General features: G+C 32.5%; 2 protein-coding genes and 1 long non-coding RNA gene across 3 annotated transcripts; 1 reads left to right on the top strand and 2 right to left on the bottom strand.

The window, feature by feature from the left end:
- The first annotated feature begins 1,990 nt into the window (after positions 1–1,990).
- Positions 1,991–2,669, top strand: LOC114186208 (uncharacterized). Its single transcript, XR_003604986.2, has 2 exons — positions 1,991–2,121; positions 2,323–2,669. It is a non-coding gene; the product is annotated as an uncharacterized LOC114186208 (long non-coding RNA).
- A 6,722-nt stretch (positions 2,670–9,391) lies between these two features.
- Positions 9,392–11,597, bottom strand: LOC114184471 (uncharacterized; the record flags this gene model as incomplete). Its single annotated transcript, XM_085673346.1, has 6 exons — positions 10,771–11,597; positions 10,438–10,691; positions 10,156–10,359; positions 9,980–10,072; positions 9,785–9,901; positions 9,392–9,679 (listed from the first exon to the last, which is right to left on the bottom strand). Coding segments are annotated over exons 1-6 (1,617 nt in total), but the record flags the coding sequence as incomplete, so codon positions are not given.
- A 1,213-nt stretch (positions 11,598–12,810) lies between these two features.
- Positions 12,811–19,508, bottom strand: LOC114186158 (uncharacterized). Its single transcript, XM_085673550.1, has 6 exons — positions 19,038–19,508; positions 18,859–18,920; positions 17,865–17,942; positions 16,303–16,382; positions 13,665–16,199; positions 12,811–13,582 (listed from the first exon to the last, which is right to left on the bottom strand). The coding sequence occupies exons 5-6, from the start codon at positions 16,190–16,192 to the stop codon at positions 12,850–12,852; spliced, it is 3,261 nt and encodes a 1,086-aa protein (XP_085529676.1). The 5' UTR covers positions 16,193–16,199; positions 16,303–16,382; positions 17,865–17,942; positions 18,859–18,920; positions 19,038–19,508; the 3' UTR covers positions 12,811–12,849.
- Positions 19,509–19,797: the final 289 nt, after the last annotated feature.

The following is a 19,797-nucleotide window of genomic DNA, read 5'->3' as shown; positions in this document are numbered from 1 at the left end:
ATGGATATTGGAATCAATCTTCGCAAGAAGTTTGTGGAAAGGGATCCATGCACTTTGGAACCAATCCACCTATTTGCGGAGAAGGGATCTGATCGCATTTGATGTTGGAACGAATCTAGCCATGGAAGAGATCCAATCCAGGTTTCTGCAGATCCGATCCCATAGCAATATCTATTTTTTTACAATTTTAGTATTAAAAAAATTAAGAAAATAAATGTAACACATACAAATATTAATTTATATTACTTTTATATAAAGGACAATATGGTAATATATCTATTACTTCTATTAAAACATTTTACATTTATCATATCAATCAAATCACTCATAAACTTTACTTCCAAATCCACTCATTATCACGTTTAAATCCCTTATAAAAAACAACATACAATTCACTCTCAAATCCATTAAAACCCAATCACTCCCTCTCTCTCAAACTCATCCACTCAAGTGAACAGAGCGTTACAAAATTTATCTCCAAATTTTACTTTAGCCTCTAAATCCACTAAAAAAAACACATATATCCATTCACTCAAAATCCTCACAAATTTATCTTCACACTCTCCTCCAAATTCATCTTCTCAAGTGAACACACCCTTAGGCTTTAGAAAGAAGAAGAGGGAAAGAAAGAAAAAAAAATAAGAGAAAGAAAGAAAACGAAAACAATTGAGGGCAAAATAAAATAAAATATATTAAATTTATAGTTTTTTTAATTATTTAATTATAAAATTATTAAAAAGTTATTTAATTTTTTATATTTACTAAGGTTTGAAATAAACCTACACTATTTCTCCAAGATTTAGAAATAAACCTCTAGCGGTTAACATGTGTTGTAAAAACCTCCCTTGCTTATATCCATTACAGGAGTTATATTATAGCCTATTCGATAAATAACCTCCATTAAATACAATTGTTTTTGTAGTGAATGTTTGTGTCTCAAGAAATAGGCAAAAACAATTGGAAATATGCCAAAAACTTAATGAAACATTATCAAATCATGCAAACTTCACATAAGAAGATGAACTAGTTAATGAGATAATAATATTTCTTAATTAACAGAGTCAATAAAACTAATAAATATTCACGGATGAAGCTAAAAGAGTTAGAATAGGGATATCTTAAAGAAAAAAAAAATTACTCAAAATCGAATTTTAATAGGCTAGAAATATTCTAGACTTGGGTACCTTCTAAATATGAGAAAATAAAGATGTGAGAAAAAATAGAAGTTCAAAAGCAAGGGAAAGAAAAAAAAAAATTAAGAAATAAAGATACTCACTTTGGAAGATAAAAAGAAAAGAAAAGAAGCCTCGTAAGAAAAGTCAATTAAGATTAGCTCACTCTCCCACGAGAACACACAAAGGGGTATTTGACTCTAAAAATGTTGATTAAACTGAAAAGTTGATTTTACATTGTCCTATTATGAGTTCCTATTAAACGATCTTGAGCACAAACATCCCAACTTCATATACAAATGTCCCTCTGGTAAACAATGCTTTTAAAGATAGTTAAAAAAAAAAATTAAAAATGGTTTTACAAGTTATTTCGATTAAGGACAGTTTGATCTGTTTGTTGTTTAAAGAATTTACAGCGACCTTTGTTTCTGCAATATTGTCATAACTCCTTAAAAAAATGGTCTTAAAAAGAATATAAGGCATTGGAAAAAATTATTTATCAATATTATTTTTCTTCAAAAAATTATTTATTCACCGTAGATATATGGTCTTCGTTCCTCATAAAAACTATTGTTTTAAAGTTGTTCGTCTTTTTTAATGACGAGTGAAATAAACTAATTTATCATGTAGCGACCGAGTCAAGTATTCTAGATAAAACAATTAAGTAAGTTGTAGTTCTTCTCGTCCATCAATCTATGATTATGAATTACTTATTTTCTGCAGCACTGTATCGAAGTCTTTGAGTAAGTCTTCTCTTACCATACTTCACTGAATTCAGACTATAAATACATCACAACACTCTTCACATCAATGCAAAGGGAAAAGTGAATAATATATACTAATCATATTATCAAACACTTTCCAAACATGAAGGCCATTCTCATTGCTTTCTTACTCTTTGCTTCTCTTTTTTTCCTTTCCACTTCAACTCTCGCTCGCGAACTGTATGGTAATAATACTCACTAACTCTCTGTACTTTCCTCAATTCTCATACGCAAATTCATCATAAAATTGTTTTCCATCAACACATATACGTACGCAGGCTTGTTATACTCCACCGCATAATACGTTTGTTTGAATCGAAATAAAGAACAAAATTTTGATGAGAGATGACCACTTTCGTTAATGATGTATATACCGTATTATGCAGATGTGTCGTTCCATGTGCCAACGTCACCACCACCACCCCCAGCGGCAGCAGCACCATGCCCATTATTTTCACGTAATTGTTGACCAATATCTGATTTGGATATCCAAAGATGCAATACCCGAATGAATTAAGTATACTTTTTACTTATTGCTACTGCCATTTAACACTTGTTGTGTTAAATCAACGTCGGTAATTTCAGTTTTTTTTAGTATACCTTCTCTATGTTTTTGCTTTAGAATTTCGAGTGTTTTGTCTGAATATGGTGTGTTTTTCGATTTTGCTGTAAAATAAACATTCGGCCTCTAGGCCAATCCAATAAATATGAATATGGTTCCGTTTCCTTTTAATATTTGTTTAAATTTGTTGATATATATATATATATATATATATATATATATATATATAACCTCAATTTTTATACCGAAATCAAGATAGCGAAAATAAATATATCGAAAAGCAAGATATAAAATTGTTTTTCGAGGATTTTAATTTGATACTATTCTCAATGTTAATTAATGAACCAAATCATTAATTAATGAAAAAAAAATAATACAAAATAATAAAATACATATAATAAAAGAGAACAAAATATAACTGTACTTATGTCCCATCGGTCAATCGGCCAAAGCCAATCCTCAGGCCCATCGGCCAAGGATGGAAAAAACTCGTACATAAAAGACTATCGGTCGAACGGCCTGGTAAATAAATTGTGTAGGACCATCGGTCAATCGGTTCTACAAACAAACCACAGCATCGTTAAAAGAATATCGGTCGAACGACCTGGTGAACAAACAGTAGGACCATCGGTCAAACGGTTAAACAAATAAGTCAAAAGCCACGTTCAAGCCCATCGGTCCATCAGTAACACCTAAACGAGTGACTCTGATCCCTAATGGCACATCGGTCGATCGGACAAGCACGAGCAGCACCTAAACATAACAAAGGACAATCAGTAAATCAACCATCGGTTGATCAATCTCTTTAGACTTGCGTAGTCCTTTACATGCGTCCATCGGTCGATCAACCATACACGAATCGTTCACGATAAAAACAGGACATAACTAATCCAGTCAAGCGGCCATCGGTCGCACGGTCGAACAACCAGTCAATCGGGTTAATTAACGCTAAACGAGTCAGTAATCTTGATTAAAGGATCATTGGGCCGTAATTAAGGAATCCTAATCAAAGGCCCACACCGAAAATTATAAATAGGGCCCAAAGGTAGGTTGGTGAGGATCTTAAATTCGCATTTATTACAGCAGTTACACTGATATACCGATCGGTCCTTTACTGACTTAAGCATCGGAGCCCTTTAGACAGGTACCCTGATCGTCGTCCCAACCGATCGAGCTAAGGAATGGATTTTCTTGAAGTTACAGTTGCAGAGAAGAGTGGAGTAAGCTTGAAGAGGTTCTTTAGTAGGCTCTTGGTCCCTACACCCGAAACAATAACTTATATATTGAGATATATAATAAATGCATACAAAATAAGAGTCCAATATAAATCATCTTATATATTGATATATATAATGGTGGAGCTCCAAAGGTGCATGAAGAGCTCCATGGGCAGCAGAAATGGATGGTGAAAGAGGTGATAGGATTTCCTAATCTATGCTAGCCAAAGGAAGGTGGCTAGAGGTAGAGAGAGGAAATCTCTAGAAAGTGGTGACTCTCAAAGGCAATAGAGGGAGGAGTGCTCTCAACTCAAGTTGCATCTATTGCATAAAATTTTAAGAGTGTCTACAAATGAGTGAAATTTTGGCTTTTATATGAAGCCATTTACACATGAGAAAGGAGAGCCATTGGATGGAGTGGGCCTTGATCTTGGCCCTTAGATGAAGCTTGGAGAAGGAGGCTTGATCTTGGCAATTGGATAATGCCTTGGAAAAGGAGGAAGCATTCCTAACCCTTGAATGCTTTGGATCCATGAGGTGTAGGAAGAAGTGTTGACTTCCACTTAGTCCACCTTGGCTCTTTTGATAGCTCATGGACAAATCTCTTATTGGGCTTAGTCAAGCCCAATTTTATCAATTGAACTACTCATTGTTTGACTTATTATTCTAGAAAGCAAAGCCTAAACAATGGGCCAATATTATTGCTATTCTATTGCTCTTTGAGACACCTATTCAAATCTTCACATCTTCTTTGGCCCATGTGAAGAGTATGAGAAGTCCATGTGGGTTTGGGCCATCTTGAATGAAACCCAATTGGATCTTTTTGAGCATGCTCCTTGTTATTGGGCCTCTTGATGGGCTTGGGCTTGAAGGTGAATGTGGGCCATGTATTGGGCCTTGAGCATGATTTGGGCCTAGGCGTTGACCTAAGCTATAAGCCTTGTTGGGATCACATCATATAAGAAGTTCAAACAAAATAAAATAAAAATTTTCAACTTTAATACCAAAAAAATGGATAAAGAACTTTGATATCTTTGCTTGTTCTTTCACTTTCAACTTCAAAAAACAATTCAGGGTGATCCTCTACAGAGAGTTGATGAAGAGCACAAAAGTCTTTCCAGCCAAATCCTATCTTAACAAACCTAGGTCTTATTATCAATTTACACTCGACCTCGCCCCTGGGTCTATGTAAAACAACAGAAGAAAGTCCACTCTTTTCAAAATAAGTAGCAAATTCTTTCTTCAAATACTGAAAAAAGAATGTGAAGAGATATTAATTATTAGAAAGGAATGGAAATTTAAAATAATATTAAAAATTCAAACCTTACCAGGTGGCTTGCTTGACAGTAGTATGTGGATAGTTCAACAGTAAAATGGATTAAGTTCGACATAGAGAGAGGACGATGTATGGCAACATTGTTGAGGAACTTGGTCTTGATTCCTGTGTCTGTAGACCGTTTAGAGACGTGGATTACGAAAGATGAATTTCCCACGTATTTGAACACAAGCAACTTGTCAGACTGATCTCCATAGAAAGATCTTAGTTGGTTCCAGCCTTGAGTAATCATTGGAGTGTGAATATCCATGTTGTAAGTAACATGGTGAACATTACTTTGGTAATCCACAACGGTCCATTTAGCACCAAGGTCCTTCCAATAGCGTATGATGAAGACTTGGTCGACGTGTCCACAGTCCTTAAAAGATTAGCAAGTTAAGAATAAATAAATAAATAAATTTAAATAACAAAGATAAATGTTATTGAATCAAAAAAATATACCTGGTCTTTCAAAAACATAGAAATGAATCCGCCAACCATGTCTGAAGAAAGTATGGATTGTGGTGTGGGCATGGGTTCCATTGAAGCAGAATAGGTTGGTGATGAAGTAAAATTGTAAGAGAACAAAATGGTTAACAGTAGAAAAATCAGATGTCTGACTTTGAATTGGTAAACACAGGGAATATATATATAAAAGCAATAGGAGAAGTCATAGCTGTTGGAAGTATTCGTACAAACTGAACAGTCTTAAGTGGTAAAAGTAGAGGTTAATAAATACGAATTCAAAAATTATACGTTAAATAAAAAAAAATATTATGAAACGTCGTAAAAGAATAAGAAGAATTATTTAATGTAAATTTGTAATGTTTATTTTTTTTGAGGATGGTGTATATTCAATATTGGAATATAATAAAGTTTAATAATTATAACGTGTGGTAGATGATGGATCAATTTATTTAATGCGTTTGAATACTGATTGACAGGTTGATTTGGAGATTTATAAAAGTAGTATTTGAAGGGGTAAAAGGTGATTTGAAAAATGTGAAAAACTCTTTGAAAAATGTGCAAATGAAAACGAAAATTGGGTAAAAATTTGTAGATTTGGTGATAGAATGAATTATTAAAAAAAACCATTAATGAAAAAAAATGATAGAGTTTAAGAAAGAAAAATAAAGAAGATGAACTATTTTTAGTGAAGAACTTTGCCAAAATATAGTGTAAGTTGGTAAAAATAAAGAGATTTGCTGATTAAATGCTTTATTAAAAAAAACCATGAACGAAAAAAAAAATGAAAAAGAGATTTGAAGGTAGAAAAGTAAAGAAGATGAACGGTCTCAAAAGTGAAAAAATACAGATAAACAACAGTTAGATCTACATAAACAGAAAAAAAAAGTTAGATAAAAAGTTTATTTCAAACCTGATGTTAAATCTACGGCAGTGAACCATATTAGAAATGTAGCAAACCTAGAAAATACAATGATGCAATAAACATGTTAGATATGAAAAAATAAAAGAATAATGAGTTGTTCGCTGGAGAAAAGTAGAAATAACAACGAAATCTGGGTAATAAAACCATATGTTGTAGTGAGTCATATTAGTCCTGTTAAAAAACGCATGAAAAAGTTAGATGTGACAAAATATAAGAAGAAAATTAGATGTTCGGTTGAGAAAAATCAAAATAAAAACGACTTCTGGGTTTAAAAGTCTAAAAAAACGATTGAAAAAGATAGATCTCACAAAAGAAGAAGAAGAAATGAGTGTTTCGATTGAGAAAACTCTAAATAAAATCGACTTCTCCGTTTAAACCTGTAAAAAAAAGAATGAAGAAGTTAGATCTGACAAAATATAAGCAGAAAATGAGTTGTTGGCTTAAGAAGACTGAAAACAAAAAATATTTCTCCGTTTAACCTGTAAAAAAAGGGATGAAGAAGTTAGATCTGACAAAATATAAGCAGAAAATGAGTTGTTGGCTTAAGAAAACTCAAAACAAAATATATTTCTCCGTTTAAACCTGTAAAAAAAGGGATGAAGAAGTTAGATGTGACAAAATATAAGTAGAAAATGAGTTGTTGGCTTAAGAAAACTCAAAACAAAAAATATTTCTCCATTTAAACCTGTAAAAAAAGGGATGAAGATGTTAGATCTGACAAAATAGAAGCAGAAAATGAGTTGTTGGCTTAAGAAAACTGAAAACAGCTGAAAAGAGGAAGATGAAGAGTTGTGGTATGTGCGTGAGAAAAACAGAGAAAAGAGGAAGGTTGAGAAGAAGATGAAGAGTGTGGACTGCGAAAGAGAGGAGAAGAAAAGAGAGAGAGAGAGAGAGAAAAAGAGAGAGAAACTTTTTGAAGGTGATAATAATTGCATTTTGAATTTTTTTAAAAACGCTGAAAATTGTGGTTGATTGACATGTTAGCCATTTTACCTTTTGTAGAATGAAAATTTTGAAATGAAGTGGATCAGATATATTATTTTATAGAGAAAGTTGCCATTTGTTAGTTTAGAATTGTATATAGTATTAGATTTAAACACCGTTAGTGAAAAGGACCAAATTGACCACAATTTGACGAAAATGAGGACCTAATTGAACATAAAATGAAAATAGGACCAAATTGAATAAAATCAACAAAAATAGGGACCAAATGTATATTTAAGCCTAAAAAGAATATAAGGCATTGGAAAAAATTATTTATCGATATTATTTTTCTTCAAAAAATTATTTATTCATTTTATCCGTAGATATATGGTCTTCGTTCCTCATAAAAACTATTGTTTTAAAGTTGTTCGTCTTTTTTAATGACAAGTGAAATAAACTAATTTATCAAGTAGCAACCGAGTCAAGTATTCTAGATAAAACAATTAAATAAGTTGTAGTTCTTCTCGTCCATCAATCTATGATTATGAATTACTTATTTTCTGCAGCACTGTATCGAAGTCTTTGAGTAAGTCTTCTCTTACCATACTTCACTGAATTCAGACTATAAATACATCACAACACTCTTCACATCAATGCAAAGGGAAAAGTGAATAATATATACTAATCATATTATCAAACACTTTCCAAACATGAAGGCCATTCTCATTGCTTTCTTACTCTTTGCTTCTCTTTTCTTCCTTCCCACTTCAACTCTCGCTCGAGAACTAAAGGGTAATAATACTCTCTAACTTCTCTATACTTCCTCTATTATCATGTGCACCAAACTTACCAACATCACATTTGTAACTTACCAAACTTGCTTCTGATCACTTATTTGGGTGAATGTTTTCGGTGCAAATATATAAAAGTAATTTATTTTTCTTAAATTTGATCACTAGAAGGTGAGAAACATCACTACAACAAAAAGTATTTTAGACAACACCACAAAACTATGGCCTAAATCGTAAAAACCGTGGGCTAAAGTTTAGACAACAGTTTCTTAGCCGTAGTCTAGGTGGCCGTTGCTGTAGGCATTAGGCCACGGTTTTCAGTACGACAACATTGTTAAAACCGTGGCTTAATATCCTTATAATAGACAACACCCTTATAAATATTGTCTTTGAGTTTAAGCCACATTTATTAGAATGTGTTTTTATAGAAAAGTTCAATGTGAAAAGAGTGTACCTCTTCAAATCACAATATTATACAATTAGACACCACAATAATCAATACCTGAAACAATATTCGTACACAAAATATTCATAATTGAATGCATATTAAATGTCATTCATACATATATTTCAATGTTAGAATGCAAACTATTAAAATAACTATCTTCAAGTCATTATTAAGCATGAACCTTTCAAAGTTTTAGCTAGAAAGCTAAAATATAATATGTCTAATGTTTCTTAACTACATAACAAAGATCATTATTCTATAAGATTGTCTTCATAATCTTCATAGCCTTCATTGTCTTCATGATCTTCATTGTCTTCTAGCTACAAACAACAACAAAATATATTATCACATTTTTCCAACATATTATACATTATAACAAGTTAATTAAGTCAAATTTAACATGTAAATGTGCATTGAATCACATGTTTTCAATCATTTCTAAGTTCCAACAAATGCATGTTCATGAGTGAAGTAGAGACCTAAAATGTAACATTATACTCATCATGATTCTTCTCTTACATAATGTATCATAGATGTTAAATAACAAACATGATTTGAGAGTTTATAGTATAGTATTAATCTAATGTAACACCTAATAAGCACAAAATACCAATATTTTAGTTGCTAAGAGTCTAAAGCATCAATAAGTAGTTATTGCAACATCCTAACCATATCCTATTTAGTATTAAACTTTTGGGTATCTTACATTGATATTAATGATGGAAGTACAATTAAAAACTTTCTTTACCTGCGGATCATGGGTTGATGCAGATGAATATGGCCCTGTTGCACTACTTTTTTTACCTAAAACGCGTGCCATCATATTATTTAAGTCCTCTTCATCTAAATCTGGATTTTGTTGCCTTACCACAAAATTTACAATTGCTCGTAGATCTTGTATTTCCTTTGCCATACCACTAATTGCGTTTGCATGTTCTTTCTTGATGGCAGCAATTTCTTCATTTTTCCTAAATTGTGATGGTGTCATAGTCTTTCCGTAACAACGTACCCTCCCAGGCTTTTCTTTTCCAAACAGTGATTTAAATGTTTGTTCTGCAGAATCGCTTGAGTTTTGAATGGAACCTTGAAGCTTAATCTAATAAAACAAAAATAAAAAATCATTATGTAGATCTATACAATGAATAAAGGAGATTTATTTATATTGAGAAAAAGGAATCTATACAATGAATTGTAAACATACAATAGCATTATGTGTTTCTTCATCCAATTCTTTTCCTTTTCGACCTTCTCGACGTTGACGAGTTGTAATAAACATTTCAGCTTGAGTAACTTTTTCTCCTACCTCTTTCTTGGTACGCTACAATAAGCAAAAGGTCAATTAGCATATTTTGCATTAAATATAAAACATACGATGACATAAGTAGAAATATATTACCAATTCAGCATGAATTCTAGCAAAACTAGTTGGCCCCATGCGATGGATGTACTTTTGCTTAGCTCTATTTGCAGCATTTCTCTCGCTAATGCTCTACATTAAGATAAGAGAAAAATAACAATCAAGGTAGATTATAACACGTAGCTTTAACATAATAAGACATCAAATAAACTTACCTGGATAGTACTAATGTTCCAATATTTGAGCAATTGCTTGAAATGAGCTTCAGAAAGGAATAAAGGACGATGTTTTAGCCGATCCTTCAATGTGGAGTACTTTGAAAAGTGTTTTTTCTTGATAAAACTTTTGTAGCGTCTCCATGCATCATTTATACGAGTAAATACGGCTTTCTCTCCTTTATCACTAATATTGAACTTTTCCTACATAAAAAAACATTAAATGGATGAATTTTAAGAAATATTTATGTCGCCAAATCAATATAAGTTTAGTTTTCATACCAGAACATATGTCCATATATGAGCCTTATTATCTTTATCTTTGAGTAGAGCTTTGAAACTTGTGTAAATCAAGGGACAAAAGGTTGAATTTCTCGCTATTGTGCCAAGGAAATAACTCAAGTCAGTTACAATTTTGTCAGTCGGACCAATAGGTTCTCCATCTGCATCCAATACAACTTCTGGACGATCTTGCATTGATCTTCCGTGTATTGCTAAGCATTGAGTTGGTCCTCTTGTTCTTTTCTTCTTTGTCCCTATTTTGACATTCAACTCACAAAATTAAATATTACATATGAAAAACAAATTGTCAAATGCTAATAATAAAATATTTACCTTCTTTTTCATTCAATTCACCATCTTCATCTTGGTATGTATTTCCTTCTCCAACATATTGTTCCGCCTCCTCACTTCCATTTTGAATATTTTCGTCTTCATCATCAGTGCTTCCATTTTCTTTAAGAAATTGATCAATTGACATTGACCCCAATTTTGTTTTTGTATCCTTAGGAGCAGCACCTTGTCTTGTCATTGATTCAACATCTTCAATCACTAGTCCTTCCTTAGATCTTGAGTTATCATCTACCATCGTTCCTTTCATAGGCAATCTCCTTTTCTTAGAATTTTCCTCTTGTGACACTCCCTTTTTATTGGGTTGTTGATCAGCACTTGAAATAGTGACTTGAGTGAATGCTCTTTCAATTTGTAGTAGCTTTTCCTTTGATTTATCAGCTACATTTGCTGCCTTTTTCTTGAGTTTCCCATTCTGATTTCTCGAGCTAAGCCTCCTATCCAAATTTGCATGGTCATGCAACTTAAAAGTAGGCAAGTTTAGTTGTGTTTCAGCAGCAATTCTAGGTGCAGTAGTTCTACATTGATTGCTTGTCATCTTTCCATGTGAAATTTGCATTTTCCTTAGCAATTCTTTGCTTGATTTTACTTGAGGAAGTTCCATACTTGAAGCACTCATTTGAATGTTGCTGCCTTGAGGTTTCATCTACACTTTTAGGAAGTTAAGAGCAAAAATAAGTAAGAAAAAAAAAGCAATTAAGCATAACTAACAAGCAAGGAAATACATATAAGTGAGAAGTGATGCAGATATGAAGAATAATAAACATATAAGTGATAAAGAGATGAAGAATAGACAATATTAAGTTTTCTATTCAAGCTTATTCTAGAGTTGCAGATTTTGTGTATCCCTAAAATGTCACATAAATGAACCTAAATGTGGCTTGGAAGAAATATGAGTCTGTTAAAGTTGTACACAAAATATGGTTCTTAGAGATCTTCAACTGCAGTCTGTAGCTTCTTCAACTGCTTCCTTGACTTCAAGAATCTGTAGTAAAATTTAGCAATAAAATTTGGAAGCCAAATTTTCATTCAGAGCTTAACTTTGATACATTGTGTTAGTGTAATAAGAAATTAATTTATCACCGTTACCACTGTTATGTGTTCCTCTTTAAAGTTGACCTGCAACATAAAACAAATCAATTTAATGGCTACATATTTATGTTGATATAGACCTGCCAGAATTGTACAGTAACAAGATTTGTACAGTAGCTCAATTGATACTGTCATGAAAGAAATGGTTCCACACAGTTTCAATGGATAAATCTCTCGATGAAAACATTTAAAGGTGGTCTAGCACACGAGCCTCATAAGAGGAGAGGTTCTTCTGCAAAAAAACCAACTGCACCTGAATTAGAAACATTGAAATTTACAACTGAAAAGAAAAAGACTTGAGGGATAAAGTGACATAAACCATCTACTAACATGTGTTCTATACTTGTATTTTTTGTTCAATCATGACCTTTACAACTGTGTATCATAGTTAATCAGCATATACCTAATAATCCCTGCACTCAATCAGCATAGAAAATGAAACATTTTTGAGCCATAAAAGAGTTTAAAACAACTAATTCGTTAATTCCTGGAAACTCCTTTTGAAACAAAAAAAAGTTTTGAATGCAGAGCTATTTCTATCAATACACTTCCAATACTCGGGATTCAAAAAATAGCATATAGACCCTCTTCTCAGTACAGGACAATTATACAAAATGACATTTCACCACATTTCACCAAGATTTGTACAGTAGCTCAATTGATATTTGAGGAACTTTTGCTAAGGAAATTTTAAAAGTTATTCACCACATTTCATGATAGCAACAATAGTTTATACAACCAAACATATAACAAAATTTTAAATAGAGACGAACAGCAGAAAAACAGAGTCATTCTATCAACACCACATTATATGAGGAAATGTTTAAAAAGTTATCTTACAATTATAGGAAAAACAGAGAGACTTATTCATGTCAAACTAAAGCAGAGAGACTTATCTTACAATTCTGCATCTTGTTACATAAAAAGATCCAAACTACAAAATCCATTCTATCAACACTAGCCATCCTCCTCTTAGTCCATATAGTCAAACAAAGTCTCATCAAAATCAAGATCATCAGAATAATCTTTCTCCAAATCTTTAGAAGGTTTCTCAGCTACTGTTACAGGCATGTCTTCCCTAACCCAATTGAATTCATCATCATTATCAGAATTATTTACTTGTGAGTGATCACCCATATTAAATAAATCTCTTGGAATCATCTTCAAAACATAATGTTTACTTGTTTCAAAAGGATCTTCAACATAAAAGCATTGGTGGACTTGAGAAGGCAACACAAAGGGATCATTTTGGTAACATTTTTTGTTGAAATAAACACATGTAAGCCCATATTTGTCTGCATCACTCTCAAACCAATCACACTTAAACATCACAAACTTGAAATGCCCATAATAGTCTAACTCAATTATGTCATTGATTGCCCCATAATAAGTGACGGGTTCTATCCTAGGATTTTCATCCTTGGAACTTGCATAACTTGGTGTTAATGAAACCAAAGTTACACCAGAATTTTGAGTTTTGCGTCTAGCATCTCTCTTTGTAGTATGAAATCTGTAACCATTGATGAGGTAGCCTGATAACCTCCTTGCAACAGTATTTGGACCACGAGAGAATTCCTTAAGTTGAAGTGATACATCCTCACTCATGGCTCTATCTTTGAACCATTCACTAAACTCTTGACTTTGGGTTTTAGCTTTGATCCACTTTCTTCTTTTTGTCTTCCTATTTAAAATCTCATCATACTCTCTATAAAAACAAATAATCTTTATTAGTGATTTAAGGTATAATTCAAAAGATGAGAATGAAAAAAAATAAACTAGTATCACACCTGATGTATATGTTTATTTCATCACAGTTGAATAAGAGGTATCGATGAGCTTGATCCTTAGATGTCAAATCCAAAGAGAATAGTTTACCTTTTTTCTTACCACCCAAAGCACTACCTCTATTTGAAAAGTAATCACAAACATCTACATCACATAAATCATTACCTTCATAATTTCTTCTTTTTCTATTCAATCTTGTATCTACGTCTTTATGCATATATCTTGAGCAAAGTGTCAAAGCTTCTTCTGCCAAATACCCCTCGGCAATAGAACCCTCAGGATAAGCCTTGTTTCGAACATAACTTTTAAGTCTGCATAAATATCTCTCAATCGGATACATCCACCGAAATTGAACTGGCCCACCCAATCTTACTTCATTTGCTAGATGGATAGGCAAGTGAACCATTATGTCAAAAAAACTAGGAGGAAATATCGTCTCCATTTGACAAAGTATTTCTACAATATTGGCTTCTAAGTAATCCAAATCCTGCACTTGGATCACTTTTTGACACAAAGAGTGAAAAAAAGACCCCAAACGAATTAAAGGGCCAGCCACTACATCAAGCATTGTGCATCTTATTGGAACTTGTAACAAGTAGTGTAGCATGAAATGTGCATCATGACTCTTATAACCACTTATTTTCTTTTCACTAGCATTCACACACTTTGAAATATTTGATGCAATCCCATCTGGTAATTTGGCGGACTTTAAAATAGCACAAAAAATTAACTTTTCATGTGCATTCATTGAAAAACAAGATTTTGCAAACTGTACACGACCTCCATCAAGCTCCCAAGGATGAAGATTCTTTCTAATTCCCATGTCTTGTAAATCATAGCGTGCATTGACATGATCTTTTGTCTTGCCTTGAATGTCTAAAAGAGTCCCAATAATATTATCACATATGTTTTTCTCAATATGCATTACATCAAGATTATGACGTAATGTATTTTGTGACCAGTAGGGCAACTCAAAAAATATTGATCTTTTCTTCCATGGACCATCTTTCTTATTTTTTCTATACTTTCCAAAATCATTGTTAAAATCCTTCAAGATTTCTACAATATCAGTACCTTCTAACACAGTTGGTGCAGACCCAAGTTCTTTCTTTCCATTGAATGACTTCTTATTCAACCTCCATGGATGACTTGTTGGTAAAAACACACGATGGTTCATATAACACATCTTATGGCTGTGTCTCAAGTATGACGAATGAGTGTCATAATTGCAACATGAACATGCCAACCTTCCTTTAGTGCTCCAACCTGACAACATAGCATACCCAGGATAATCACTAATCGTCCACAAAAGAGCTGCATGCATTTGAAATTTTTGATCTCTTGAGGCATCATATGTTTCTACACCTATTTCCCATAATTGCTTTAGTTCCTCAATTAGTGGTTGCAAATAGACATCAATATCATTTCCAGGTGATTGTGGTCCAGGAATTAGTAGTGACAACATTGTGTATTCGGGTTTCATGCATAGCCATGGCGGAAAGTTATACACCACCATCATGACTGGCCATGTACTATGTGATATACTCATAGTCTTAAATGGATTGAAGCCATCACTTGCTAGACCAAGTCTTACATTGCGAGGCTCAATAGAAAAATTAGCATGACATTTATCAAAGTCTTTCCAAGCTTCACCATCAGCAGGGTGTCTCATTTTTCCATCTTTTGAGCGCTCTTCTTCATGCCACCTCATTAAATCTGCAGTGTTTGAGCACATAAACAGCCTTTGAAGTCTGGGGATCAATGGAAAGTGTCTTAAAATTTTTGCAGGCACTTTCTGCTCATTCTTTTGTTGCTCTAACTCACCATGTGCTTCACCAAATTCCTTCCATCTTGAAACTTTACACTTCTCACAAAAAGTGTCATTCTCATGCTCCTTCCAATATAGCATGCAGTCATTTGGACATGCATGAATCTTTTTATAATCAAGGCCTAAATCTTTAATCACGGCCTTTGTTTTATTAAAAGATTCAGGAATGTTTAGATTCGGCATGGCTTCTTTCAATAATTGTAAAAGGTCAGAAAATGAGGCATTGCTCCACCCATGAAGACATTTCAATAGATACATTCGGATTATGAAAGAAAGACTGGAGAAACTTTGGCATCCAGGATATAACTCTTGTTTTGCTTCATTAATCAACTTGTAGAACTTTTTTGCTTCCTCATTAGGACCAATGTTGTCCCCACTTCCTTCTACCACATTTCTAAATGTGTCATGCAATAATCCATCTATATTATCTTCCATGTCGTCATCACTTGGAGTAGGCAATGATTGTATTGACTCCCCATGGTTTACCCAAGTGTTGTATCCTTTTAGAAATCCTTTAGCTATTAAATGATCATAGACCACATTTCTTGTTGCCCAATAAAGATTTCTACACTTGGAACAAGGGCATAAGATCTCATTCCCTTGAGCTCTTCCGCTAGCGTATGCAAAATCTAAAAATAACTCTACACCATTAGCATACTCTTTACTAAATCTTGGAAGTTTAGTCCACTCTTTGTCCATCATCTTTAATCTAAAAGATGATAACATAGTATAAGTCTCTCTAAAATTAACAATTTTAAATAAAAATAGGAATAACATCTTCCATAATTTGCTAATGTAAGCTAATAACAAACCTGATATTATAGAATCCACAACAGGTGTTGTAATAGTTGAAGCACAACAACTTCAAAAATCGTACTCCTCTTTCTGATCACTAACATAATATGAACTAAATTAAAGCATTTTAAACAAATAAATTAAAAACTAATATGAAAATTAAAACAATTAAAAATCCTGATATGGTTTCCATATTAAAAAGTAATATGAAAATTAAAGTAATTAAAACAATGAAAATTAAACAAATAAACAATTAAAGCATTATATAACACATTAACACCACACACAACATTTAAACAAATAAATTAAAAACTAATATGAAAATTAAAACAATTAAAAATCTTGATATGGTTTTCATATTAAAAATTAATATGAAAATTAAAACAATTAAAAATCCTGATATGGTTTCCATATTAAAAGCTAATATAAAAATTAAAACAATTAAAATAGTAAAAATTAAACAAATAAACAATTAAAGCATTATATAACACATTAACACCACACACAACATTTAAACAAATAAATTAAAAACTAATATGAAAATTAAAACAATTATAAATCATGATATGGTTTCCATATTAAAAATTAATATGAAAATTAAAACAATTAAAAATCCTGATATGGTTTCCATATTAAAAGCTAATATAAAAATTAAAACAATTAAAACAATAAAAATTAAACAAATAAACAATTAAAGCATTATATAACACATTAACACCACACACAACATTTAAACAAATAAATTAAAAACTAATATGAAAATTAAAACAATTAAAAATCCATTTCAACGAAATACACCATTGATTAGCAAAAATTAATAGTCTTACGCTCACTGCTCCTAATTCTTACCAAAGCCTCTAGCTTCAATCCCAAGGTAAAACTAAGTACATCTTTTCTAAAATTTTCTTTCAACTCAATGAAATTACCAATCTACCCAGAAGTTCTTAATTCATAAATAATGCTTCAACAAAGTTTCCACAAACAGCAAACAGCAGTGAAAATATCACCGAAAAGAAAAGTGACATTTCAATCATGCAATGCCATAGCATAGCCCGACCTTAGAGAAACAGTTCTCAATTTATTTTTTATGTTTTTTTCTTCACTTTTACTTTTAAGTGTGATATTTCTGAAAATAACTTTTAAAAATATAAAATTACACTGTGAAACAATTTTGGCTTTAAGAACTAATATTTTTTATGTCAATACCATTAGAATAAATGCAAACATCCATGCATATAACAAATGCAGGTTCAGCATTACCACCTCATTCTGTGTTACCCCATATGGAATTTGTCTGGATGATGCTGCTTCTGCCTGCAACTTAACTGTTATCAATTTGGTACTTGAATGCATTCTCAGATATAATTCGTAAATTATTTTAGCTAAGAAACACAAATTTTGAATTATCCGTATCTCAATTTCAGAAAATGCCACTCAAAGGAGTAAAGTGATATATAGTGAAGTGATAGTTACACTACTAGATTTTTCAAAGATTAAGGTGTGTTTAATAGTCATGTAGGCAACATTATTATATACTGAGGCTGTGTAGAGTTAAGTAAAGCTTCTGACCTAATCTTACCCAAATGATGCAAAGAAGTTTCTTACTTCCCTTGAAAGCTATATATGATTGTTGTAGGGAACATTGAACCAGCAAAGTCTGAAAAATCACCAATAAAAACTTTAGCAGCTTTCTCTTATAACTGTGCCCTCCACACCACTTGGTAAAACTCGCCTCAGAACAACACAAAGGTCATAATATAATACAGTAGCACAAGTTGTTGATACGAATTATTTATTGTGTTTGTTTGAACCAAAAATAGATACTATGCATAAGCAAAAATACGACATCAACATTATTAGTATGTTTCTTATTCTTATTTTGGTTGAGTGAAGGTGCAAAAGGTAGCCTTACCAAACAAATATTCTTAACCAGAGTCAATTAAGCATGACTAAAATAAGATTACATATAAAACTCATTCTGTTCTTCTTTGGAATATTTAATTTAACCAAGCAGACAAATTTGTCTTCATGTTGCTTGGATTGGATATAAAGCATAAAAAATGTCTCACAGCAAAGCGTTATATGATGGGGGCCCTGCAAAGGAAAATAGTTTACCAAACAATTGTAACAATTTGACAAAGCAGCACAATGGTTATTTTTCAATTGCATCGGTTATAATAACAATTTCTGCACACAGAGGTTTTAGCACCATTTACAATTTATATTCTGAAAAATTTAGATGTAATCACAGGTTCTGAAGAAACTACTCTGTATCTTTAGAGAAGTATGATTACAACTTTACTTCTATTTTACTTATAAACTAATTACTACAATATGATTACAAATTTAATTTATATTATATATACAGAAGCTCTTTTTCTTACACCTCCTATCTCTGGCACTCTAAGTTTTTCATGAACAATAGTTTGGTCATTCCGCAGTAAGAACTATGATAGATATACTAAGAACAAAAACAATAAACCTCATCTCAGAAGCAAAATTAATTAAACCAAATTCAAAGAAATTAAAAAAATCAGGGACTAAACACTAAATTGCAGAGGTAAGAGAAAAACCTTGATTGAACCGATCAATTGTGAAGAGATTAGAAACAATGTAGATGCAGAAGAGATAAACCCTAGAATGTGAGATGTCAAAATTACAAAAGGGGAGAACAATGAGTGTTAGAGAGAAACCATAAAGAACGACGAGCAATAAACGGAAATGAAGAGGGAAGAAACAATGGCTTAGCTACCAGAGAAATGAAAATCGCAACAGTGAATGGGAGAGGAAGCCGCGACACAGTTGGACTCGAGAGGAAGCCGCGACGCAATTGGACTCGACAGGAAGTGGCGATGGTTGATCTGGAGAGGCAACGTAGTTGAACTGGCAACAGTCAACGGAGGAGATGGAGTGGTGTGCAACCGTGAATGAGAGAGACAATATGTGAACGTGCAACAGGGAGAGACATTTTTCGATCTAACGTAAGGGAGGGAAATGAAGAAAAACTCTTAAAAGTGGTTTTCACTTTCTTTCGGACCATATCTCTTTTTAGCCCACGTGTTTTCAAGACAACATTAAAATAAATGTGGGTCTTGATTTGCTTTATGTCACATTTACAAAATTGTTGTATTTAATATATTTAAACAACATTTATAGGACTGTACTACATTTTAGTGTGGTCTAAAATGAAAAATGACGTAGTGCATGTTTTGGTATAGTTGAAGCAAGCAAACTGAGACATTTTTTTTAATGTAATTACCTATATACACTTTTATGCTGCAGAAGAGACGTTTCAGACCGGAGACCCTAATAATACTGCTGTTAAGTGTTCTCCTGGTGAGGGTTATAGAAATTGCAGTCCATCATCAACACCACCGGCACCACCAACATTATCAGCACCACCATGCTCTGACTATACACGTAATTGTTGATCAATATCTAATGAATGAATTAAGTATACTTTTACTTGTTGCGTTGCCATTTAACACTTGCTGTGTTAAACCATGAAGCTA

This window comes from Vigna unguiculata, chromosome 5, assembly GCF_037176805.1.
Source record: "Vigna unguiculata cultivar grain cowpea cultivar isolate G323 ecotype 2 chromosome 5, ASM3717680v1, whole genome shotgun sequence".
NCBI classification, from domain to species: domain Eukaryota; kingdom Viridiplantae; phylum Streptophyta; class Magnoliopsida; order Fabales; family Fabaceae; genus Vigna; species Vigna unguiculata.
This window is presented reverse-complemented; position numbering and strand designations above follow the sequence as displayed.